At 36.8% G+C, this 26,114-nt stretch overlaps 1 protein-coding gene across 2 annotated transcripts in view; it reads right to left on the reverse strand.

Annotated features, from left to right (window-relative positions):
• Positions 1-26,114, reverse strand: part of POLQ (DNA polymerase theta) — a 133,079-nt gene that overhangs the window by 97,265 nt on the left and 9,700 nt on the right. For both annotated transcript variants that reach the window (XM_045502192.1, XM_045502193.1), the window contains exons 8-14: positions 23,012-23,231; positions 20,286-20,433; positions 16,928-17,074; positions 9,214-9,426; positions 5,453-5,595; positions 3,822-4,026; positions 3,355-3,497 (exon numbers count right to left, since the gene is read on the reverse strand). In XM_045502192.1, coding sequence (XP_045358148.1) covers positions 3,355-3,497; positions 3,822-4,026; positions 5,453-5,595; positions 9,214-9,426; positions 16,928-17,074; positions 20,286-20,433; positions 23,012-23,231 — 1,219 coding nt within the window. The remainder of the gene's footprint in view (positions 1-3,354; positions 3,498-3,821; positions 4,027-5,452; positions 5,596-9,213; positions 9,427-16,927; positions 17,075-20,285; positions 20,434-23,011; positions 23,232-26,114) is intronic.

The following is a 26,114-nucleotide window of genomic DNA, read 5'->3' on the forward strand; positions in this document are numbered from 1 at the left end:
CCCAAGCTTTATCAAAGTATAATTGACAAATGGAATTGGATATATTGAAGACATATAATATGATGATTTGATATATGTGTTCCTGTGTAATGAATACGACAATCAAGTTAATTAACACATCCATCACCTGACACAGTTACCACTTTGTGTGTGTTTGTGGTAAGAACAGATTTACTCTCTAAACAAATTCCAAGTATACAATACAGTGTTATTAGTGATAATTACCATTTTTTACATTAGATTCCTACAACTTATCCATATTATAAGTGAAAGTTTGTACTCTTTGACCAACATCTACCTATGTTCCCCATGCCCTGGCACCAGGCAACTGCCATTTAACAATATTTCTGAGTTCAACTTTTTCAAATTCCACATGTGAGTGATATCATATTATACGTGCCTTCCCCTCTCTGGCTTACTGCACTGAACATGATACCCTCCCAGGATAATCCATGTTGTCACAAATGGCAAGATTTCCTTCTTTTTGATAGCTGAATGATGTCCCATTGTATATAGTTATAACATCCTATTCTAAGCTGATAACAACTTAACTTTGATTACATACACAAACTCCAAAATTTTACTTCTCTATCCCCTTATGTTTTAGGTCATTGATGTTACCATTTACATCTTTTATTTTGTGTATCCATTAACTCATTATTTTATGTTTTTTTTTAATATAGTAGACATGTTACATTAGTTTCAGGTATACAACTTAGTGATTTAACAAGTTTATACATTATGCTATGTTCACCACAAGTATAGTTAACATGTCTTATTATATCACTATTACAATATCATTGACTGTATTCCTTATGCTCTACATTTTATTCCTGTGACTTAATCATTCCACAACTGGAGGCCTGTGTCTTCTTCTCCTCTTCTCCCAATTTGCTCATCTCCCTACCCGACCCCCTCAGTTTGCTTTCTTTAATTAGGATCTATTTCTGCTTTTTGTTTGCTTATTCTTTTTTTATTCCATTTATGAGTGGCATCATATGATACTTGTCTTTCTCATTCTGACTTATATCACTTAGCATAATATCTTTGAGTTCACAGATTTTTTCTTTTCCTTGACTGAGTCCACTTTTGAAGCTACTGAATTTTTCACATCACCCACTGTATTCTTCAGCTCTAGGATTCATGTTTGGTTTTACTTTTTGATGGTTTCTATTTCTTTGTTGAATTTCTCATTCTGCTCATGTACTGTTTTCCTAATTTTGTTTGGTTGACTATCTGTGTTTTATTGTAGTTCACTGAAATTCATTAAGAGGATTATTCTGAATTCTTGGTCAGTCAGTTCACAGATCTCCATTTGTTTAGGTTTGGTTATTGGAGCTTTACTAGTTTCTTTGGTGGTGCCATATTTCCTTGATTCTTCATTATTCTTGTATCCTTGTGTTGGTATGTGTGCATTTGAGGAAGCAGTCACTTCTTCTAGTCTTTACAGGTTTGCTTCAATAGGGAAAGATTTTCACTAGTCAGCCCAAACTAGGTTCTCAAAGGCCAGCTGGTAGAGCCCACAGGAGGGTGGGCAAGGTTTGATGCCAGAGTTTCTGGTTGGGTGGGGCCACTGGCTCAGCCCTGCATTCAGGCAAGACCACTCCCTGGGCTGCCTGATCAGGTAGGACTGTTAGCTGGGCTCTGCAGACAGGCATGGCCACTGGCTGGGCTCTCTGGCCAGACAGGACCAGAGACTAGACTCCTTGGATAGGTGGTGCCATTAACTGAACTTTGTGTTCAGGTGTGGCCAGAGGTTGTGCTCCATAGTTGGATGGGGCTGCAGGATGGACCCTGTGATCATGCAGGAGTTCTGGCTGTGTTCTACAGTTCAGAGTCCCTGCTCCAGCAGGGCCACAAGATGAGCTCTGCAGTTGGGTAGGGGTGTCAGACTGGTTACCTGCAAGGGCAGAGGTACAGGCTGGGCTCTGCAGTCAGGCCATTGCCTGGGAATCCTAGCTGGGCTTAACTGTTCACCCTGCTTTCTGGTCAAACAGGCAGCAATCTGGCACAAGTGAGTGGAGCCATTTGCTGGGCTCTCTGATTGGGCAAGGTGGCCAGGAGGGATGCAGTGCCATCACTAATCCACACACAAATCCCTGTGAGCCCTACCTCCCATATTGTTCCTCAGGTAATCTAGCCTTGCCTATTTCCCTAGTGTTCCCCATAAGGTAAGACAGAAGTGGACTTCCCAGGCAACACTCCAGAATGCTGAGGAAGCTGGATGTCAACCCCAAGCTCTCTTTTTCTCACTGGAGAAACTATAGGCCCAGAGAATTCCTCCCAGTGTGGTACAGTGCTGGATTAGGGAGGGGCAACACTGTCAAAGTGAAACCACTGCTCTTAGCCTTCTAATGTGGCTTTTCTCAGTTTTTGTGCTCCATGAATGTGTTTCAGCCTAACTGCCAGGTTCTGGGATTTTTAGAAAGGTGTTTTCATCTGTAAATAGTTGCTAATTCATATTTCTGTTATGGAGACTAGAGCCAGGGGCCTCTTATTCTGCCATCTTGCTTATGTCAGTTCCTACGACTGCTCTTAATTGACAAAATATTTTTAGCCAGGTTCTTTCCAGAGAATACAATCTCAAACCCTATTTTATTCAATTTTTATCAAAATCTTTGTTATAAGAAATAGTTATAAAAGACTATCTAATATATACAAGCCTTTAAAATTCCTTATTGCATTTATTATAGAGATTTTCTCAAGAATATAAGACCCTGAGTGTCTTTTTAGGACTAAATTTCTCTTATGCAATAAAATGCAACATTTTTCCTAATTATTTTTTTAAAGATTTTACTTTTTTAAGTAATCTTTACACCCAACATGGGTCTCGAACTTACAACCCAGAGATCAAAAGTCACATGCTTTACTGACTGAGACAGCCAGGTACCCCTTTTCCTCATTTTTTTGGTTTTGTTTATCTTATCAATATTGAGACTAATCAAGCTTTCCTGTTTGCTGTAGTTGCTAGAAAACTCAGAACCAAAGTTGGCTACAGGAACTGTACATGACTTAAAGGCATGCATGTTTATGTACAAACCTTTGAATTTTATATGATGATCTTATTTTCAATTTCCTGATATTTCATTATACTTTACTATTCTTTTATATATTGTCAAATATGTTTTTTATAAAACACCTCAAATGCTTTTTTGAAAGGTTAGAGAAAAAAGTAGACAAATAAATTAAAATGTCACTATAACATTTAGCTTATTACTTTAAAACAACTCTCTTCTTACCTGTACTCTATTTCCACCACTGCTACCCTAAAGAAGACAAACAAGATGTTCCCAAGATGTTCAGGATTCTATATAAGTATTTTCTCCCCATTTTCACAAACTTAATAGAACTTACCAGATAAACAATATGCAAATCATTCTCTAAAACAAAGCCCTTCATTGCTCTTTGGAGGTCAGCAAAAATATCTAAAGTATCAGTTGGAGAAAGTGAAGAAGACAGAGTTGCTGAACCAAGATGTGTTGGATGATACACTTTTCCTGGTTGGGGGCAGGAGAAGGGAAATAAAGTATGAAATGTTAAAGATTAAATAAAACACTGTCTTTCTGTACTCTATAATTTACGTTTTAGCCTCTGATAAATTTTACAAACAGAATTTTGCCCAATGTATGCATATTTATGAGCAGATTCTATGCTAAATGTCTGATGTTGCTCAATCCAACACTAAGTACTAAAAATGAGTTTATATAGCACTCGAAAAACCGGTTTCCTTTTATAGTGTTTGAAAAGTCAATTTCCTTTTACTAAGCAGTATAAAGTCAGCAAAGATGAAAAAGTGTATACTGTAATTAAGTCACACTTACCTTCTGTTCCATCACTAGCTTCGGTAATCTGGATGAATTCGTTTTCTAGCAGCCACATTACACAGGCTTCAATTGCTCCAAGTTGAACAGAATCTTGATTCTTCTGAATTCCCTGCTTCCCTTCTCTCATACTCGCAGCCAAAAAAGTGCAAGAAGCATAAGTCTGCATATCTTGTGATGTACTTGCCATTCCACCAACTATTATCTGATATAAGAGGTTTGAAATTTTCTGTAACTTTTTAATAAGACATGCAGGCCCTTATGATATAAAAGAAATGAAGTGATTTTGTTCTCTTAAAATATTCTCAGCATCTTAACGTAGAGACTTTTTATTAATTCTTCCATTATCACTCGTTATACATGTAGATAACACCTAATGACAACATCAAAAGTTTCCTTAAAAGTAGATACATTTTCTCATAAATGAAAATAAATCCATCACTATCTATCTGAAATGTAGGAACTAACAACATAGCCTTCCTTCTGAAACATGTGGGCATATAGGAATGCTAGTATTGAATATTCCCCACCCAGAAGGGGGATGGGAATGGGTGTAGAAAAAGTGAAGTGAGTTGTGTTTTGTGGATATAATCTTCCTACAACTATATTAAATATACTAATTAAGTGTACTAATTTTCCCTTTGACTTCTTCCATTTAATACAGATTGAAAACATAATAAATCAACCTAAACAGAGCTTACTCCTTTTAATGACCCCAATGCATAGTTTTACCAAGATTTATTTAGTATTTGTGGTATTTTGGTTGTTTCCAGTTTTTCCTTATTGCCAATAGTGCCATAATAACCATTCTTGTACATTTAATTTTATGCAATTTCACAAATACATCCCTAAGTAAAACTCTTAGTTGTGAATCTACTGGTAAATGGCTATATGTTCTGTTTTGGCATTGTTGTTGTTTTTATCTTAGTGGATATGTCCAAGTTGCCCTCCCAAAAGAGTTTCAGCAGTATATGAGAATGCCTACTTTCTATATCTTTACCAACCCTATGTTATCAGTTACTTTCCTTTTTTTGTGTGTTTTCGTTTTTGTTTTCAAATGGAGAGCGGAAGGGGAGAAAAAAAGTATGAGCACAGGTACCAGAACCCCTAGCACCAATACTGAAGCCAAGAGCAAGGCATGCTGGTATATGAACAGAAAAATTTCTGGATGAATACACAAAACACTTAAAAGGAGATTCGTTATCTTTGAGGACCCAGAATAGAAAGTTTTATTTTTCACTTTAGATCTTTCCATGTTGTTTGAAACTTCTAATCATGTCTATTTGTAATTTGATTTTATTTTAATGTCAATAGGTATTATCTGTATGTAAGAACTATGGTCCATTTTGTCACCTTTTTTAAAAATTCAAAAAATAATAAAGTATACCTAAAAAAGAAAAAGAATCATCTGGTATTTGGGTTTTAATCCACTGTTCTGAAATACGCTGACATAGCACTAGCTGTATTAAACTCCAGGAAATAACTATATAAAATAGAAGACATTCAGACTCGGGAACACTATAAACAATCTCACAATGAAACACAAAGCTAAGATTTTTCTTCACATCATTAAGTTCTATCATCACATTATAGGCTTCAAAGAGCAAATAATTTAGTGAACTCTTCCTTACCTCCAGAATAGCTCTTATCATGCTTGCAGTTACTTCTTCTCCTTCTCGTCTTTGCAAACAGCTACGAACAGGTTTTAGAGATCCCTGAAGTAGAGCTATGCCTTTTGATTTCTCAGAGTTCTTACAAACTAAGATACTCTCACCTATAACCAAAAAAATGCACATTTGCAAAACCCCAACGTATTTCCATAAGATACCTGCCAAAGAGAATTTAAGTTGTCTTAACTTATTTAAAAAGAAGGTAATAGATGATAGCGGTTATTATGATCATAAAATTATTTCTGATGCTTTCATTTTCTGAATTTTGGATTGAAGGGGATCAGAATATGCCATACCAAAACATGCCACTTTGGCATAAGGATTATTTTGACCTGAAGGCACTTAGGAAGTAGCAAACACAGTAAGAGCTCCTGGCCCTCACCCTGTTTGCCTAGATGTAAGACATAAATTTCTCTTTGTGAAGGTGTTCCACTTATCACTTATCACTTATCACTGGATGCAGAAAGGCAGCACCAAGATGGGTCTGCATAAACCTTACTAAATAATCCTTAACCTTCTGTTAGTTTCCAGTATATATTTACTTTCCCACAATTTACCACTTCTAGAAACTCAAACCCCTTTTCCTTGGTCTTGTCACTTCACAATTCTATTACCTTTTGTTAAAAGGGTATAAAGCCCCTAACATCTAACTGCTTCTTTGGGTCTTTACTGGTTCTCTATGAAGTCCTCTGTGTATGCAAAAAATTAAAATATTAATATCAAATAAAATATGTATGCCTTTTCTCCTGTTAATCTGCCATCTGTCAGTCTAATTTGCAGGCACTAGCCATAGAAGCTAAGCAGGCACAGGAAAAGTTTCTTTCCTTCCACATAGGAGCAACTGTTTTTACTGAATAATTAAGTATATAATAATAATAATAGAGGTATTTTGAAAATCATAAAGGAAAATGCAAATGCAAATTACTACTGGTTACATATGAAAACACAAATTCAAAAATATTTACAGAAACCTAGAAATTACATTATAACTCACTAATCAAAAGCTTTAGGTTACTGTGACAATCAAATGAATAAAAACGTGATAGCACTTATACATTATAAACGTATATAAAGGTACAATTTATACAAACATAAACTATTATTACGGTAATTAAGACTAGAAAAAAAGATAATTTTTTTTTCAAAAATGAATCCAATAGTAGGGGAAAGGAAGCAAGTAGATGTGTAAGGGGGAAAATGAAGGCAACTTTCATTAGAGAAAACTAAAAATGGCATTGTGGTGGAGTATATTAATCATTCTAGGGAGAGAGAAGACTTTCCTAAAGCTGATTGCTAAACTGAAAACCAAGATAAGATAAAGATAAAGGACTATAAACTTGATGACTGTTGTTGTTTATCCTAGATATAATTACAAAAAGATAGATGCCATCAAACAAAACAATAGCAGCAACAAAAACAGCTGGATAAAATGCATCACCTGGCTCTTATAAACACTACAAAATAGCCCAACTTAAGATAAAAAATTATCTACAAAATGGATCAACTAGCATTAGTGGCAAATACAAAAAGCCACTTTGGGCTATTCAAACTACTTTCAGGTTTTAATTCTTCAGCAAGATGGACAACCCTTTTTCAAAGTGAGCAAGATTTATGAAAATTAATGCCAATATATACAGTCCAGGTCCCTGCTCCCATCTGTCTGAGGAGGTTGCATCCAGACTACAATAGACAAGTCAATTAGAATCAAAGCAATTATTACTATTTGACTTGTAAATCACTATTTTTGCACAAAGTACCAACCTCTTATACTGGAAGGTTCCAAGAAATCCACAGAAAGATTAAAATGTTATCTAAATAAAACTCCATTAACTGTCTAGGAACATTAACATAATTTATAAAATGTAAAGAAGTTATAAAGATGCTACATAATCTAAAAAGCATGACCAAGTATGCATATCTTCATAATTGATATGAAACACTATATTCACACATTCTCCACTTGCTGGAAGTTCTGAGCAAGCATATGTCATCCTGAAATGGAGCATTATGCAAAGTCAAAACTTCAGAAGTTTCCAAGACCTCAAAAACAAAGTTACTGTGGTATATTTTAGTTTTGTTTAAATGTTAATCTGATTTAAGGCTTGATAATTTGGCCAGGGTACCAACTTTCCAATTATTCTTCCCTATAAGAAAGAGAATATAAACTAAGAATATAGCAGGGCAAATAAAATCTCCTTATCTTCTATATTATCTTAAAGACCCTCTGACCCTAAAAGAAGAGTAGCTGTGTAAAATCAACTTAGACTCCACCCTCCAGAGTTTGAGCCTACTAAGAAATTAGAGTTGGAAGGAAGGGCAGAGGGAAGAGCAAATAGGAATAGGAAGGGAGTGTTTTTGTCTCTTCCCCCAACCTTTTCTAAACACGGGTAATCTGCACATTTTATAGGTAAAGTAAGACACAGAGCAGGATAAACTTCTTTGATGCCTATAATAGGGGAAATCCAAGGAGTTGGACGTTTTTTTTAATCATTAGAATTTTTAGGGCTTAAAAGAGAGGCAGGCCAATGGCCCTTCAGGGATTACAGACAGAGAAGTCATTTGTTACTGAAAATGAGACACATAGCCATTCTCTCATTTTTCCTTTAATAAAACTCCTACATGTTGGATGGGCACATGGCCACACAGCTAAAGGTTGTATTTCCCAGCCTCTCTTGCAGTTGGGAAATGTAACCATGTGACTAAGTTCTGGCCGACTGGATGTGAGGAGAAATACTTAGTGCAACTTCTGAGAAGTGCCCTTAAGGGACAAGTTGTGTCCTTTATTTCCTCATCGCCCCTTCCTGATGGTTGAAATGCAGATGTGATGACAGACAAATCAAGTTATTCTAATAGTCACTTCCTTGGTATACTACCCAGTTTTTTGCACCGAGACTATCCCACTTATTTTCCCATTAAGACTTTCCCTTTTCTCCTGGATATCCTAATGTTCTTCAGCAACCATAGAACTATTTTTTTTACATACAGTATAATATTAGTCAATAAAATACATCCTAGAGAAGAAAGATGACAGAGAACTTCCTCCCAAAGCTCTTGAATGTTGTAAGACTTACAACAATTTTGTCACACCCATAATTATCTACCAGGTTAGTAATAACATTTGCTGCTACCTCAATATTTAATTCAAACAAGACTCTTCCTCATTGCTTAAGACAAAACTTCTGCTTGGTTTCTGTTAATGTTACCATTACTTGCTGACAGAAGAAACTAAAAAGGTGTTTTCAGAACCAGCGCCATTTTAGAGAGAAAATAATGGTATGTGAAATTCCTATTCCTAAATGTAAGAGTACTTTCCAGCTCTCAGTATCCCTCCTTTGAAGTCTTAGGTCAGTCACCTAAGCAGAACTAAAACCCCATGAAAATTACTCCCTTCATTAGCACTAAATAGATTATACTGGAAATTAAAAATCATCTTCTAGCTAATATGATAAATCATTTTGATTAGAATAATACTGAATCATTTCACCATATATAAAAGAAAATCTTAATTTTACATTAAGAGAAAATCAATGGCTAATGATATATGAAAATTATAATTTACACTCATTACAAATATTAAGTAAATCAAAAACATGACATTAGTGCTTTGGATAACAAAGAAATACAGCATGATGAGAAATCAATTGGCAGGCATCAGTCAGATTTCAAGTAGACTGACACTGTCCTTCACCAATGCTATTACAATTAAAATCAAACTCACTTACCTACTGTGTCTACCCCTTTCCTGCCAGCACGACCAACCATCTGCTTATAAGTAAGAATATCTAGAGGTCGACCACTGAAAATCGGAGTCCGAATAATTACACGACGTGCTGGTAAATTCACCCCAGATGAAAGAGTAGAAGTTGCTGCCAAAACCCGAATCTGACCTTGACGGAAGGCTCCTTCAATGATATCCCTCTCCTCAAAAGTAAGACCTAACAAAAGGAAGTTACAATAACATATATTTATTAACGAATATATGAAATAATGAATATAATGAAAATACTGTACTTGATTACTTACAAATGGATCTGGGAATCTACTAGAAACTTCTGAAGATTTTTACAAGCTATTGTTACGACCATAAACAACATCTTTATGTCACCACGGTCTATCTTTAAGAGTATAATCTGCCTCCCCTAGTATACTTTTTTTTAAATATGAAATTTATTGTTAAATTGGTTTCCATACAACACCCAGTGCTCATCCCAACAGGTGCCCTCCTCAATACACATCTCCCACCCCCCATTAACCCTCAGTTTGTCCTCAGTTTTTAAGAGTCTCTTATGCTTTGGCTCTCTCCTTCTCTAACCTCTTTTTTTTTTCCTTCCCCTCCTCCATGGTCTTCTCTTAAGTTTCTCAGGATCCACATAAAAGTGAAAACATATGATATCTGTCTTTCTCTGTATGGCTTATTTCCCTTAGCATAACACTCTCCAGTTCCATCCACGTTGCTACAAAAGGCCATATTTCATTCTTCCTCATTGCCACATAGTATTCCATTGTGTATATAAACCACAATTTCTTTATTCATTCATCAGTTGATGGACATTTAGGCTCTTTCCATAATTTGGCTATTGTTGAAAGTGCTGCTATAAACATTGGGGTACAAGTGCCCTGATGCATCAGCACTCCTGTATCCCTTGGGTAAATTGCTAGCAGTGCTATTGCTGGGTCATAGGGTAGGTCTATTTTTAATTTTTTGAGGAACCTCCACACTGTTTTCCAGCGTGGCTGCCCCAGTTTGCATTCCCACCAACAGTACAAGAGGGTTCCCATTTCTCCACGTCCTCGCCAGCATCTATAGTCTCCTGATTTGTTCATTTTAGCCACTCTGACTGGCGTGAGGTGGTATCTGAGTGTGGTTTTGATTTGTATCTCCCTGATGAGGAGCAACGTTGAGCATCTTTTCATGTGCCTGTTGGCCATCTGGATGTCTTCTTTAGAGAAGTGTCAGTTCATGTTTTCTGCCCATTTCTTCACGAGATTATTTGTTTTTCGGGTGTGGAGGTTGGTGAGTTCTTTATAGATTTTGGATACTAGCCCTTTGTCTGATATGTCATTTACAAATATCTTTTCCCATTCTGTTGGTTGCATTTTAGTTTTGTTGACTGTTTCCTTTGCAGTGCAGAAGTTATCTTCATGAGGTCCTAATAGTTCATTTTTGCTTTTAATTCCCTTGCCTTTGGGGATGTGTCAAGTAAGAAATTGCTGCGGCTGAGGTCAGAGAGGTTTTTTCCTGCTTTCTCCTCTAGGGTTTTGATGGTTTCCTGTCCCACATTCAGGTCCTTTATCCATTTTGAGTTTATTTTTGTGAATGGTGTGAGAAAGTGGTCTAGTTTCAATCTTCTGCATGTTGCTGTCCAGTTCTCCCAGCACCATTTGTTAAAGAGACTGTCTTTTTTCCATTGGATGTTCTTTCCTGCTTTGTCGAAGATTAGTTGGCCATACTTTTGTGGGTCTAGTTCTGGGGTTTCTATTCTATTCCATTGGTCCATGTGTCTGTTTTTGTGCCAATACCATGCTGTCTTGATGATTACAGCTTTGTAGTAGAGGCTACAGTCTGGGATTGTGATGCCTCCTGCTTTGGTCTTCTTCTTCAAAATTACTTTGGCTATTCGGGGCCTTTGTGGTTCCATACAAATTTTAGGATTGCTTGTTCTAGCTTCAAGAAGAATGCTGGTGCAATTTTGATTGGGATTGCATTGAATGTGTAGAAAGCTTTGGGTAGAATTGACATTTTGACAATATTTATTCTCCCAATCCATGAGCATGGAAAGTTTTTCCATTTCTTTATATCTTCTTCAATTTCCTTCATAAGCTTTCTATAGTTTTCAGCATACAGATCTTTTACATCTTTGGTTAGGTTTATTCCTAGGTATTTTATGCTTGTCGGTGCAATTGTGAATGGGATCAGTTTGTCTTTCTGTTGTTTCATTATTAGTGTATAAGAATGCAACTGATTTCTGTACATTGATTTTGTATCCTGCAACTTTGCTGAATTCATGTATCAGTTCTAACAGACTTTTGGTGAAGTCTATCTGGTTTTCCATGTATAATATCATGCCATCTGCAAAAAGTGAAAGCTTGACTTCTTCGTTGCCAATTTTGATGCCTTTGATTTCCTTTTGTTGTCTGATTGCTGATGCTAGCACTTCCAACACTATGTTAAACAACAGCAGTGAGAGTGGACATCTCTGTCATGTTCCTGATCTCAGGGAGAAAGCTGTCAGTTTTTCCCCATAGAGGATGATATTAGCTGTGGGCTTTACATAAATGGCTTTTATGATCTTTAAGTATGTTCCTTCTATCCCGACTTTCTCGAGGGTTTTTATTAAGAAAGGATGCTGAATTTTGTCAAATGCTTTTTCTGCATCGATTGACAGGATCATATGGTACTTACCTTTTCTTTCATTAATGTGATGTATCACATTGATTGACTTGCGAATGTTGAACCAGCCCTACAGCCCAGGAATGAATCCCACTTGATCATGGTGTATAATTCTTTTTATATGCTGTTGAATTCGATTTGCTAATATCTTATTGAGAATTTTTGCATCCATCCATCATCATCATCATCAGGGATATTGGCCTGTAGTTCTCTTTTTTTGCTGGGTATCTGTCTGGTTTAGGAATCAAAGTACTGCTGGCCTCATAGAATGAGTCTGGAAGTTGTCCTTCCCTTTCTAGTTTTTGGAATAGCTTGAGAAGGATAGGTATTATCTCTGCTTTAAACGTCTGGTAGAACTCCCCTGGGAAGCCATCTGGTCCTGGACTCTTACTTGTTGGGAGATTTTTGATAACTGATTCAATTTCTTTGCTGGTTATGGGTCTGTTCAAGTTTTCTATTTCTTCCTGATTGAGTTTTGGAAGTGTGTGGGTGTTTAGGAATTTGTCCATTTCATCCAGGTTGTCCAGGTTGTTGGCATATAATTTTTCATAGTATTCCCTGATAATTGCTTGTATTTCTGAGGGACTGGTTGTAATAATTCCATTTTCATTCATGATTTTATCCATTTGGGCCATCTCCCTTTTCTTTTTGAGAAGCCTGGCTAGAGGTTTATCAATTTTGTTTATTTTTTCAAAAAACCAACTCTTGGTTTCATTGATCTGCTCTACAGTTCTTTTAGATTCTATATTGTTTATTTCGGCTCTGATCTTTATTATTTCTCTTCTTCTGCTGGGTTTGGGGTGTCTTTGCTGTTCTGCTTCTATTTCCTTTAGGTGTGCTGTTAGATTTTGTAATTGGGTTTTTTTTGTTTCTTGAGATAGGCCTGGATTGCAATGTATTTTCCTCTCAGGACTGCTTTTGCTGCATCCCAAAGCGTTTGGATTGTTGTATTTTCATTTTCATTTGTTTCCATATATTTTTTAATTTTTTCTCTAATTGCCTGGTTGACTCATTCATTCTTTAGTAGGATGTTCTTTAACCTCCATGCTTTTGGAGGTTTTCCAGACTTTTTCCTGTGGTTGATTTCAAGCTTCATAGCATTGTGGTCTGAAAATATGCATGGTATGATCTCAATTCTTTTATACTTAAGAAGGGCTGTTTGTGACCCAATATGTGATCTATCTTGGAGAATGTTCCATGTGCACTCGAGACGAAAGTATATTCTGTTGCTTTGGGATACAGAGTTCTCAATATATCTGTCAAGTCCATCTGATCCAATGTATCATTCAGGACCCTTGTTTCTTTATTGATCCTGTGTCTAGATGATCTATCCATTGTTGTAAGTGAAGTATTCAAGTCCCCTGCAATTACCACATTCTTATCAATAAGGTTGCTTATGTTTGTAATTGTTTTATATATTTGGGGGCTCCCGTATTCGGCACATAGACATTTATAATTGTTAGCTCTTCCTGATGGATAGACCCTGTGATTATTATATAATGCTCTTCTTCATCTCTTGTTACAGCCTTTAATTTAAAGTCTAGCTTGTCTGATATAAGTATGGCTACTCCAGCTTTCTTCTGACTTCCAGTAGCATGATAGATAGTTCTCTATCCCCTCACTTTCAATCTGAAGGTGTCCTCAGGTCTAAAACGAGTCTCTTGTAAACAGCAAATAGAAGGGTCTTGTTTTTTTATCCATTTCATTACCCTATGTCTTTTGATTGGAACATTTAGTCCATTTACATTCAGTGTTATTATAGAAAGATACGGGTTTAGAGTCATTGTGATGTCTGTAGGTTTCATGCTTGTAGTGATGTCTCTGGTACTTTGTGGTCCTTGCAACATTTCACTCACAGAATCCCCCTTAGGATCTCTTTGTAGGGCTGGTTTAGTGGTGATGAATTCCTTCAGTTTTTGTTTGTTTGGGAAGACCTGTATCTCTCCTTCTATTCTGAATGACAGACTTGCTGGATAAAGGATTCTTGGCTGCATATTTTTTCTGTTCAACACATTGAAGATTTCCTGCCATTCCTTTTTGGCTTGCCAAGTTTCAGTAGATAGATCTGTCACTAATCTTATCAGTCTCCCTTTATATGTTAGAGTGTGTTTATCCCTAGCTGCTTTCAGAATTTTCTCTTTATCCTTGTATTTTGCCAGTTTCACTATGCTATGTCCTGCAGAAGATTGATTCAAGTTATGTCTGAAGGGAGTTCTCTGTGCCTCTTGGATTTCAATGCCTTTTTCCTTCCCCGGATCAGGGAAGTTCTCAGCTATGATTTGTTCAAGTACACCTTCAGCCCCTTTCTTTTTCTCTTCTTCCTCTGGAATTCCTATTATACAGCTATTGTTGTGTTTCATTGCATCATTCAGTTCTCTAATTTTCCCCTCATACTCCTGGATTTTTTTTACCTCTCTTTTTCTTAGCTTCCTCTTTTTCCATAATTTTAACTTCTAATTCACCTATTCTCTCCTCTGCCTCTTCAATCTGAGCTATGGTCACCTCCATTTTATTTTACACTTCATTTATAGCATTTTTTAGCTCCTCCTGACTGTTTCTTAGTCCCTTGATCTCTGTAGCATAGATTCTCTGCCGTCCTCTATACTTTTTTCAAGCCCAGCGATTAATTTTATGACTATTATTTTAAATTCATGTTCCGTTATATTGCTTAAATCATTTTTGATCAATTCGTTAGCTGTTGCTACTTCCTGGAGTTTCTTTTGAGGAGAATTCTTCCGTTTCATCATTTTGGATAGTCCCTGGAGTGGCGTGGAACTGCAGGGCACTTCCCTTGTGCTGTCTAGAATAACTTGTGTTGGTGGGCAGGGCCGCAGTCAGACCTGATGTCTGTCCCCAGCCCACAGCTTGGGCCACAGTCAGACTGGTGTGTACCTTATCTTCCCCTCTCCCAGGGGCAGGATTCACTGTGGAGTGGTGTGGCCCCTGTGGGGGCTACTTGCACACTGCCAGGCTGTGGTGCTGCTTCTATGGGATCTGGAGCATTAGCCGAGGTGGATCCGCAAGGTGCACAGGGGCAGGAGGGGCAGGCTTAGCTCGCTTTGCCATGGGTGGTCCCCTGCGGAAGGGGCCCTGCAGCACCAGGAGGGAGGCAGGCAGACCTGTCGGAGGGATGGATCCAGAGAAGCACAGCGTTGGGTGTTTGTGCGGTGCAAGCAAGTTTGGTAACAGAAACTGGTTCCCTTTGGGATTTTGGCTGGGGGATGGGAGAGGGAGATGATGTGGCCAGTGCCTTTGTTCCCCACCGAGCTGAGGTCTGTCTTCTGCGGCTCAACACCTCTCCCTCCCGTTGTCCTCTCGCCCTCTCACTCTCTGAGCAGAGCTGTTGACTTATAACATTCCAGATATTAAGTCCTGCTGGCTGTCAGAACTCACGCAGTCTGGCCCCTCCACTTTTACAAGCCAGACTCGGGGCTCTGCCTTGCCAGGTGCGCTGCCCCTCCATCCCACCGGCTCCCTCCCGCCAGTCCATGGAGTGCGCACCGCCCCTCCGCCCTTCCTACCCTCTTCCATGGGCCTCTTGTCTACGCTTGGCTCTGGAGAATCCATTCTGCTAGACGTCTGGCAGTTTTCTGGGTTATTTAGGCAGATGTGGGTGGAATCTAAGTGATCAGCAGGACGCGGTGAGCCCAGCATCCTCCTGCGCTGCCATCTTCTCCTGCATTCCCCTCTAGTATACTTCTATCTCATCTTCTAGACCAGGGTGGGCAAACTTTTTCTGTATATACTTTAGGCTTTGCAAGACAGATGGTCTGTGCCAACCCTACCACTGTCAAATGAAAGCAGCCACAGAACAAATGAGCATGACTGTGTTCCAATACAACTTTACGAAAATAAATGGTGTGCTGGATTTGACCAGCAGACTGCAGTTTGTTGACCTCTGTTCTAGAAAATGAACTCACTGAGCATAGAGACATTGCTTATGCATCACACTATCTTCAGGGTCTATCCAACACAGCGGTCAGGCACAGTTTTGACATAAATAAATGCTAAAGAATATATATACAAGTAAATGAAAAAAGTATATACAATATATACTTATCTAGATTATTTTTAATTTTATTTAAAAAATCAAAAGGATTGGGTGCTTGGGTGGCTCAGTCAGTTGAGCGTCAGACTTTGGCTCAGGTCAAGAGTTCACTGTTCATGAGTTCAAGCCCCGTGTTGGGCTCTGTGCTATAGTTCAGAGCCTGGAGCCTACTTCCAATTCTATGTCTCCCTCTCTCTCTACCCCTCCCTTGCTCACACTCTGTCCCCCCCTCTCTCTCAAAAAAAAAAATAATAATAATTTAAAAAATACCAAAAAGATTGAGGTTCTAGTTTATAAATTAAGTAGTGGGTCCACAGGTATTTATTTTATTAATATGCATAAGTCATATATAATAAAAATATCCTGTATGCTTATATATACACATATATTTTAAAATTTGTTTATGTACATGTAATGAAAATTTTAAATAAATTGAAAAGGTTAAATTGCTAATTTTAGGAACTATATATTCTTAATCATATTCTTAGTACATATAATCATGGACAAACCACTCTCTGAAAGAAGCTTTTAGTTCAGTGACTGTATAATCCTTGCAATTTTGACCTGTTTTATTTTTAAACACTTCTAGTGCTCTCAAAGTACAATATGACAATTTCTAAAATTAATTTGATTTTGATATATTTGTAAGTATATTTCAATACCCCTTAAGATAAAAGGAAACACTCAGAGTAGCATAAAATTAGGGTAGCAAATACCTGTCTAACCTAAATTTTAAGAAAACAAAATGTAGAAAGGTAACAATTATAGAATTCACTTCTCCAAGGGAACAAAAAAGACTTTATGTAGTCTTATATACTATACAGATAAGTAAACTAAACATGTTTTATTCTTGTTTAATCTTAATCACACAATTTCTTAAAACGAAATCTAAGAGTATTAGACTGACAAGAAATCAAATGCACACAAACATAAATGTGAAGGAATTATGAGGATATCTGGAGGGAGCTTCTTAATAACAGATTACAAATATGGATACCTGCATGATGAAATGCTACTCCCCAAGGTATAGTTTTTTGTAATACAGAGTCCAGTCCTGAAGGTGAACGTTTTAACTGATCCATCACTTCTAGGAGACTCTTTTGTTCCAGTACCACCGGTGGAAGTTCAGATGATCTTACCAATCCTGTCACAGAAAAATTATCAACACTGTTCACCTCTGGATAGACCTCGTTAAGTGCTATCTGCCTAAGTCAGGACAGAGCTAAATATCAGGGCAATGGTTCTAAAATTACCATATATAATAATTAGCTGAACATCTTTTAAAAATACTGATGGCTGGCTCTCATTCCTGGCCATTGAGATGTAATAGGATGCAACTTGGACATAAGGAATTTTTAAATCTCCCAGATGATTCTAATGTGCACCAAAGTTTAGAAAGCACTGTAGTAGAGTGAGACCAAGCCCACAAGAGGGGACAAAGGACCCAGCTAAGGAAAGAGAGGATTATAGATACTACCACTCAGAGCCTAAAAATCAAAATCCTTACTCATCAGTATACTCTCACACAATAGGCATCCTTGAGTCTCAAGTAGGAGTCCAAGAAATGGCATTCCAAATAGGAAATGGTCATAGAGGAGATGATGGGAGAGAGAGAAAACAAACTTAACAGAACGCCAATAGACTTAATACTGACCAATAATAATTCTAGATTCTCCACTTATAATTCTAGTAATGACAGCCTTTAAATTCTCTGAAAATCATTTTATATACCAGTTTTTGCAAGGATGTGGATCACCTTGTGCATAATTGCCTCCATGCAAAAGTCAGATATATTAAATGGCAAAACAGAAAATTCAGCGGACCATTTGGTATAGGTATAGGTATATAAAATCTAGTTTTAAATAACTGTAAGTGTTTGTATATGGTAGAGAATACTCGGAAATGTCATTTTCTTTGTGAGAAGGCGCTAAGCCTTTGAAACCAGCATTACTTGATATCAGACTAAATGTCTTGTTTGAATAAAAAGACTGAAAGGAAGGATGAATAAAAAGCAAATATAGAATGTCCCCCTAAAGGTTCAGAAAAATGGAAGTGCCAATGCTCAATAAAAATGATTAAAATGTGTGAAAAAAAAAAAAAAATCCTTGCTCAAAGTGTGTCCCACCAACCAGCAGTGTTAGAACCACCTAGGAACCTATTTCTGTGTGACAATTTTTCTAGCCTATTTGCCACTAATGTGGTAATTAATCACACATTACCTTCTGTTTTTGTCTCTCTGTGTAACCTGCTCCCTTATTAAGTAAGACCTCAACTTTTTTAGGTGTAGGAACTATGTTTTCTTTAAAGAATCTCCCAAACTTTTGGATTTCTGAACTAGCAAATTTCTCATAAGATATATTTTTAATATAGCTTCTATTTCCTAATTAAAAAAATATTTTAGGTAAACTTTTCTTAAAATTTTAAAGACTCAGAGGGGCGCCTGGGTGGCTCAGTTGGCTGGGCGTCCAACTTCAGCTCAGGACATGATCTCGTGGTCCGTGAGTTCGAGCCCCACATTGGGCTCTGTGCTGACAGCTCAGAGCGTGGAGCCTGCTTTGGATTCTGTGTCTCCCTTTCTCTGGCCCTCCCCCGCTCACACTCTGTCTCACTCTCTCTCTCAAAAATAAATAAACATTAAAAAAAAATTGGGGGGCACTGGGTGGCTCAGTCGGTGGAGCGTCCGACTTTGGCTCCGGTCATGATCTCACAGCTTGTGAGTTCGAGCCCCACGTTGGGCTCTGTGCTGACAGCTCAGAGCCTGGAACCTGCTTTGGATTCTGTGTCTCCCTCTCTCTGCCCCTAACCCACTCACATTCTGTTTCTGTCTCTCTCAAAAATAAATAAACATTTAAAAAAAACGTTTTTTTTTTTAATTAAAAAAAAATTTTTAAAGACTCAGAGAGGCTTGTCAATGTTTTATTATGCTAAGTACAATTAAACATTTTTTTAAAACTACCATTGATTGATACCTTTATTTCCGAAGAAAAGTCATCTTAACATAAAAGAAATTAGTAGGGATAATTTCAGAATTTAAACTTCAGCTTTACAAAAAATGTGCTGCCTTGTCTTTACTTTTCTAGTGAAAAGTTCATCATAGCCCAGGCTCCAATTTAAGTACCAGGATTTGGGAACCCTTGTGATAAATCAAAATGACAGAATCTCAAGCAAAGAAGGTAATAATAATATTTCTGTCTATCAAAGGAATTTAAGTTATTATGGTACAACATAAAGAATATAAATGGCATAGTATAGGAAACGTCAATTAGGAGGGAAATAAAAGCAGTATTATAATGTTGGGCTGGAGTCTTCCCAAAATAAACTTCAAGCAAAGTTTACTTATTAGATCTAAGCTTGAGGTATCTATCACCTATCCTCATGACTGCAGTAGCATAATGAATTCATAAAATATCCTAATATTCTGTGACCAGAACTGGTTGGTCTCTGTCTTCTCTACACCTATCTTGGACCCCAAGGGACCACAGGTTAGCAAAAGTGGTGAGGGAACAGGGCTTATCCTAGAATCAGTAAAATATATACTAATAGTTATAGCTATACACTAAATTATTACTCAGCAATAAAAAAGAATCAGTTTGATAGACTTAACAACATGGATGAATCTTAAAAATACCATGCTGAAAGAAGCCAAACATAAAACACACATACATACTATATAATTTCATTTATATGAAATTATTAGAAAAGTCACAACTAATCTAGAGAAACAGAAAGCAGATCAGAGGTTGCCTGGGGCTAAGAATAGAGAGGAGATTGATAGCTAAAGAGCAAAGATTACATTTTAGGATAAAATGTTCTATATGTTCATTAGAGTAGGGATTAAACAAATGTGTACAATTGTTAAAATTCATTAAATTATATAATTCAAATGGGTACATTGTATTGTGTATAAATTAAACCTCAATAAAGCTGATTTTAAAATACATATGTGTTTATATACATACATATGTATATGTGTGTGATTCTTTCCTAGAGTTTGGAAATATAAAGAGAGAGATGTCTGATTTCTCCAGAAAAATGTGTATATGAAATTTTATATATAATTTAGGGGCTTCAAAGATATCTCTCAAAGCCCATGGACCCCAGATGAAGAATCTTGTATGTTTAGTAGTATGCACCTGTATAAATCCAGCATTACAAAAATCTGAAGGTTAGCCTGAGTGTATGTATACATTGTCTATAATGAGGATAAGGAAAGGAGCATAGTTTTGTAAAGGAGTGTCCAGTGGGCAGGTGGAGGCAATGATCAAAGAGAACTACACTTTATTTATATAATCATTAACATTACTTTTAAGCAAATATACTGAAAATAGAGGCTTTCATTTCCATCAGTAACTTACCCTCAGCTTGATGGTGTAGGTTATAAAACTCACGGGCAATGATATCTGCCAACTTCTCACACCATTTCTTTGATGGACAGAAAAGTAACACTGAATGGTTATCACAAATGGTCTCATAACATAAACTAACAACATGGTCCTCATCTCCCTAAAAAAGAAAGAGAAATAGGCATTTTAGTGGTCTTTCAAAACATTTCACATCAGTTTCAAGTCACTCATTTTGCTTATTGGGGAAGGTTTTTTTCTACTGAAAGGTATAATAAAAACCAGTTACAAAGTCAGTAACAAAGAAAAAGCAAGAGAAAAAAAAGAAATAAGCTTCCTTATGATGCAAGGTAATTTCAGGTAGAACAAAGTATATGTAAATGTCTAGTAGCCCAGTGAGTTCTCAAAACTCGAAGGTCAGTGTGTTTAACTGGATTAATTCATTCATTCATTCACTTGATGAACAAACATTTACTACATACCAGATACTGTTCTAGGTACTGGAGATAAAGAACAAAGCAGAAAAAAAGCTCTGCCCTCAGAATTTTACTACACCAGTAAGAAGGGATTGATAATAACAAAAACAAGCTAAGTAAAACACACAGAATTTTGAAGAGTGCTAAAAATAAAATGGAAAATAGGGACCAGGAATGGGAGGACATTATAATTTAGATGAGTTAGCCAGGGAAGGTCTCAGAAAGTGACATTTGAGTAAAGGTCCAAAGGTGAAAGAGTAAACCATGCTGATGAGTGGGGGGAAAGCATTCCAGACAGAGAGAACCTGAGGTAGAAGATTCTTGGTGTATCATAGAACAGCAATGTGGCTGTGGTGGGAGTGAGAAGGAATGTAGTAGGTGAGGTCAGAGCACTAAGGGGCTGGGGACAGATCACATAGGGCATTATAGGCTACCAAAAAGAGGCTGGCCTTCATTCAAAATGAAACAAGGAAGCATTCCAAGTTTGGGAACATAATGGTTATGTGATCGGATGCTCATTTAAAAAGAAAAATTTTTTAATGTTTTTATTTATTTTGGAGACAGAGAGAGAGTATGAGCAGGGGCGGGGCAGAGAGAGAGGGAGACACAGAATCTGAAGCAGGCAACAGGCTCTGAGCTGTCAGCACAGAGCCCGATGTGGGGCTCAAACTCAGAGACTGTGAGATCATGACCTGAGCTGAAGTGAGACGCTCAACCGACTGAGCCACCCAGGCACCCCTCGGATGCTCATTTTAAATAGATCACTAGCTCCTGATTTAAGCATAGACTGAAAGGGAGAAGGTGGGAAATAGAAAGATCAATTTGGAGACTATTTCAATAATCCGAATAAGGGTCAAGTGATTCAAATAGGGTGGAGGCATAGACATAATAATAGAAAGAGATTAACAGGACAGTAAATAAATGTGTTTACGTATATATTTCATTGAGGTAACCAAGGCACAGTCTGCTGCAGTTTGGGGTACTGAGCAAAACAACTGAATAAGATCCCATGCCAGGCATACAGAGGCTACAAATGCATACCTATGAGAGTACTGAAACATGAATTTACTCCTATTACCAACTCCAGCTGTTTCAGTACTCAGAGGCACAGCTCTTTATAAAATGTGAAGATGCCCCACTCCACAGATGATGAATCAGTTTTTTAATGTCAGGATTGAAAAATCAGACCTAAAAAAATACTGTGAACTATAATTTTTTAACTGTATTTATCGGTGTGTGAGGAAATTTATCATTCATCAAACACTTCCTAGATGCCAGTTTTTTAAAACCATATTTCATTCTTACAATAAGTGTTGCATCGCATTTTATAGAGGAAGACAGTATGTTCAGAGAGGTTTTGTGATTCAACTAATATCTGTCATATCAAGAATCTCTATGGAATACCAGAAATAGGTCTGACTCCAAAAATGTTTTCCCCTTTACTATATATTATAATTACTACTTAACAAAAGTTTCATTTTCCACATTAGTATTTAGTAAGTAAACTAAACCATAAGAAAATCTTTTCCCAGTTAAAAAGAAAAATCTACAAAATTAGTTATTACTTATTATTTATATTATTTTCTATTACTTATACTTACTGGAAATAATTTTTTTTTAAGTTTGACAGACAGAGTATGAGTGGGGGAGGGGGAGGGGCAGAGAGAGAGGGAGAGAGAGAATCTCAAGCAGACCCTGCACCGTGAACAGAGCCTGATGCAGGGCTCAAACCCAGCAACTGTGATATCATGACCTGAACTGAAACTAAGAGTCGGACGCTTAACCACCTGAGCCACGCAGGTGCCCCACAAAACGATAATCATTTAAATTCAAGGCACAACTACATTTCCTCTCTCACCATCACCACCAGTTATTTAAGATGAAACCAATTAGCTTAATATTAAGTAATCCTTCTGGGGCACCTGGGTGGCTCAGTCGATTGAGCAATCGACTTCGGCTCAGGTCATGATCTTGCGGTTCACAGGTTCGAGCTTTGGGCTCTGTGCTGACAGCTTAGAGCCTGCTTTGGATTCTGTGTCTCCCTCTCTCTCTGCCCCTCCCCTGCTCACACTCTGACTCTCTCTCTCAAAAATAAATAAACAAAAATTTTTTAAATAAAAAAAATATTAATAATCCTTCTGATGGTGATGTAAAGCATATTCAACTACTTTGCAACCACTAACTTATATAAGTCAAAAAATGTTAACAACTTGCTAGAAAATGCAATCAAACACTGGGAATACTGATCGAAGAATACTGACTTACTTTTACTTGTAGACTGGGCTGAAATTCCCTCACAAGCTTCATTGAAGAATCATATATAGAATTTCCAATTTTTACTGACTCCAACAGTGGTACAGGACGAAAGTTGGTGTGGTAGAGTTCAGCATTTAACCAGGAAGCCACAAGCTCCAAATTAGGAAGAGTAGCACTCATGCCAACAATCTGCACGGCATTAGACAGAGGACTGGCTAAATCTGTCTGGCTGTAAAAAATAAACAAAAATGATGTTAAAAGACACATAGTATTAATTACAAATAGTGTTGCTAACAATATTTTTGTTCATGTCCTTTAGGACATACACCAAGTCATTTTTAAGGTACACACCTAGAAATAAAATTACTGGGTTATAGCTTATATTCAATTTTATTAATGTCAAACTGGTTTCCAGAGATGGTACCAAAGTATCTCCATAATCCATGTGTGTTTTATTGTTCACATCTTGTCACCACTTAGTAAAAAAAAAAAAAAAAGATGCCAATCTTTTTTTTCTTTTTTAATTTATTGTCAAGTTAGCTAACATACAGTGTAGTCTTGGCTTCAGGAGTGGATTCCATGATTCATCACTTACATATAACACCCAGTGCTCATCCCAACATGTACCCCCCTTAATGCCCATCACCCATATTCTCCAACCCCCAAACCCCCATCCCATCAACCCTTAGTTTGTTCTCTGTATTTAAGAGTCTCTTATGGTTTTCCTCTCTGTTTGTAATTTATTTTTCCTTCCCTTCCCCTATATTCATCTGTTGTGTTTCTCAAATTCCACATATGAGTGAAACCATATATCTTTCTCTGACTTATTTCACTTAGCATAATACCCTCCAGTTCCATCCACGTTGCTGCAAATGCCAATCTTTTTAATGTTAGCCATTTTGGAAAGTGTGTGGTAATGCCCCCTTGAAGAAGTGGTTTACATTTCCTTGATTAGTAATGATATTAAGACTATTTCATGTTTATGGACCATTTGGATACCATCTTATAAATGCCTGTTGAAGGTGCTTGCCCACTGACGTATTGGGTTTTTTCTTCTTGATCATAGAAGTGTGTGAATGTTCTAGATAATAACTTTCCTCTTTCAATAAGTTTTGCTCTTGTCTTTATTTCTTTCCTTCTACTTTCTGTGGCATTATTTTACTATTCTTTTCCTAAGTTCTTGAGATGAATAATGCATTAATTTTTCAGTCTCTCTTCTTTAATAATATATGCACTTTATACTATCAAGTTCCCTTTAAACTTTAGCTACATTTCAAAAGTTTGTTAGGAGATATGCCTTCAAACTATCTTCCAATTTCTACTGTGATTACTTTTTTGACCCAAAAATGGGTCAAAATGTTTTTCCCAATTTCCAGTGTGAATTTTCTAGTCATGCCTCTCCTATATTTATTTCTAGTTGAATCCCATTTGTCAGAGAATAGATTTTAAGTGACTTAAACCCTTTAAAATATATTGCTTTATGGCTCAGCATTAGTACAAATTTACTATGTTCATTGAAAGGAACATTCTGCTTTTATTTGGTAATTCTTCTACATACATCCATTAGGTCAAATTTGGTAATTGCATTAGTCACATCTTCTATATCCCTACTCCTTTAAGATATAGATGATTATCTCCATGTTTTCTCATATACTGCAAAAGGTGTTAAAATCTCCCTAGACTGAAACATAAGAGCTCCCAGATTGAAAGAATCTATTGAGTACTAAGTACAATGAACAAAAATGGAACACCAAGACACATCAGCATGAAATTTCACAACACTGAGGAATAAAAGGAGCCTTAAGAACTCCCAGAGAGAATTAAAAAATTTTATACAAAGGACAAAGGATAAGCATGGCATGGGATTTCTCAACACTAACAAGAAAATGAAGTAATGTCTTAAAAACTCTAAAGGAAATCTTGACTTTTATACCTGGACAATCTATGAAATAGCTATAAAACATTTCAGACATGAAAATTTTCAAAAAACTCACATGCGTAATAGCCTAAAATAAAGTGGATTTTCCTGAAAGATGTCCTCATCAAAATGAGGAAAACATAAATTATCCAAAAAAGGGGTGCTCTGATTCAAGCAAAAAGTAATAGGAATGAATGATAATGATAAAGAAAGATCCTAAAATAAGTGCTGTGCAGCACATACATATATAGTTTACCCACCTATCAGATTGGAACAGTTCAGAAGGCTTTTGGAGAAACTTCAAGAAGATGAATTTGGTATAATAGCAAATGTGTTAAAACATGTTGGATGAAAATTTACATAAGTGGGAAAGAGGCTGGAGGTCAATCAGTGATAAGGACATAGAAAACCAAACCAGTAGGGTGCCCGGGTGGCTCAGTCAGTTAAGCGTCCCACTCTTGATTTCAGTTCAGGTCATAATCCCAGGATTGTGGGATGGAGTCCTGCATCAGATTCCATGCTGAGCATGGAGTCTGCTTAAGATTCCCTCTCTCCCACCCTCTCCTCTTCTCTCCAGTTCACACACTCACATAATAAATACAAAATAAAAGAAAAACAACAACAACAAAACACAGGGCATCAAACAAATAAACAAAAAAAAACATTTATTAATTTCAGAGAAAATAAAACATTATTTAGAAAGTAAAAGTAGTCACAATATATACTACATGGCTCAGTTGGCAATGGCATGTATAGTCCTAACAGCATAACACTAAATATTGATCTGAGCAAAATTATGACATAACAGTATTTGGAGAATGGGAAGGTGATGAGAAGACAGAGACTGTGGGGTGGAGGGGAGGTGATGGGAGACTTGGTTGGGTAAGTAAAGAATATAAAAAAGAGCTAGGATTTGAAGGGGCACATGTACCCCAATGTTTATAACAACACTATCAACAATAGCCAAATTATGGAAAGAGCCCAAATGTCCATCGACCGACAAATGAATAAAAAAGATGTGTTATATATATATATATATATATATATATATATATATATATATATATATATATACACACACATACATACACACACAATGGAATATTACTTGGTGATCAAAAAGAATGAAATCTTGCCATTTACAACAACAGTATGCTAAATGAAATAAATCAGGCAGAAAAAAACTATCATATG

This window comes from Leopardus geoffroyi, chromosome C2 (genome assembly GCF_018350155.1).
Source record: "Leopardus geoffroyi isolate Oge1 chromosome C2, O.geoffroyi_Oge1_pat1.0, whole genome shotgun sequence".
In the NCBI taxonomy this organism is placed as follows: domain Eukaryota; kingdom Metazoa; phylum Chordata; class Mammalia; order Carnivora; family Felidae; genus Leopardus; species Leopardus geoffroyi.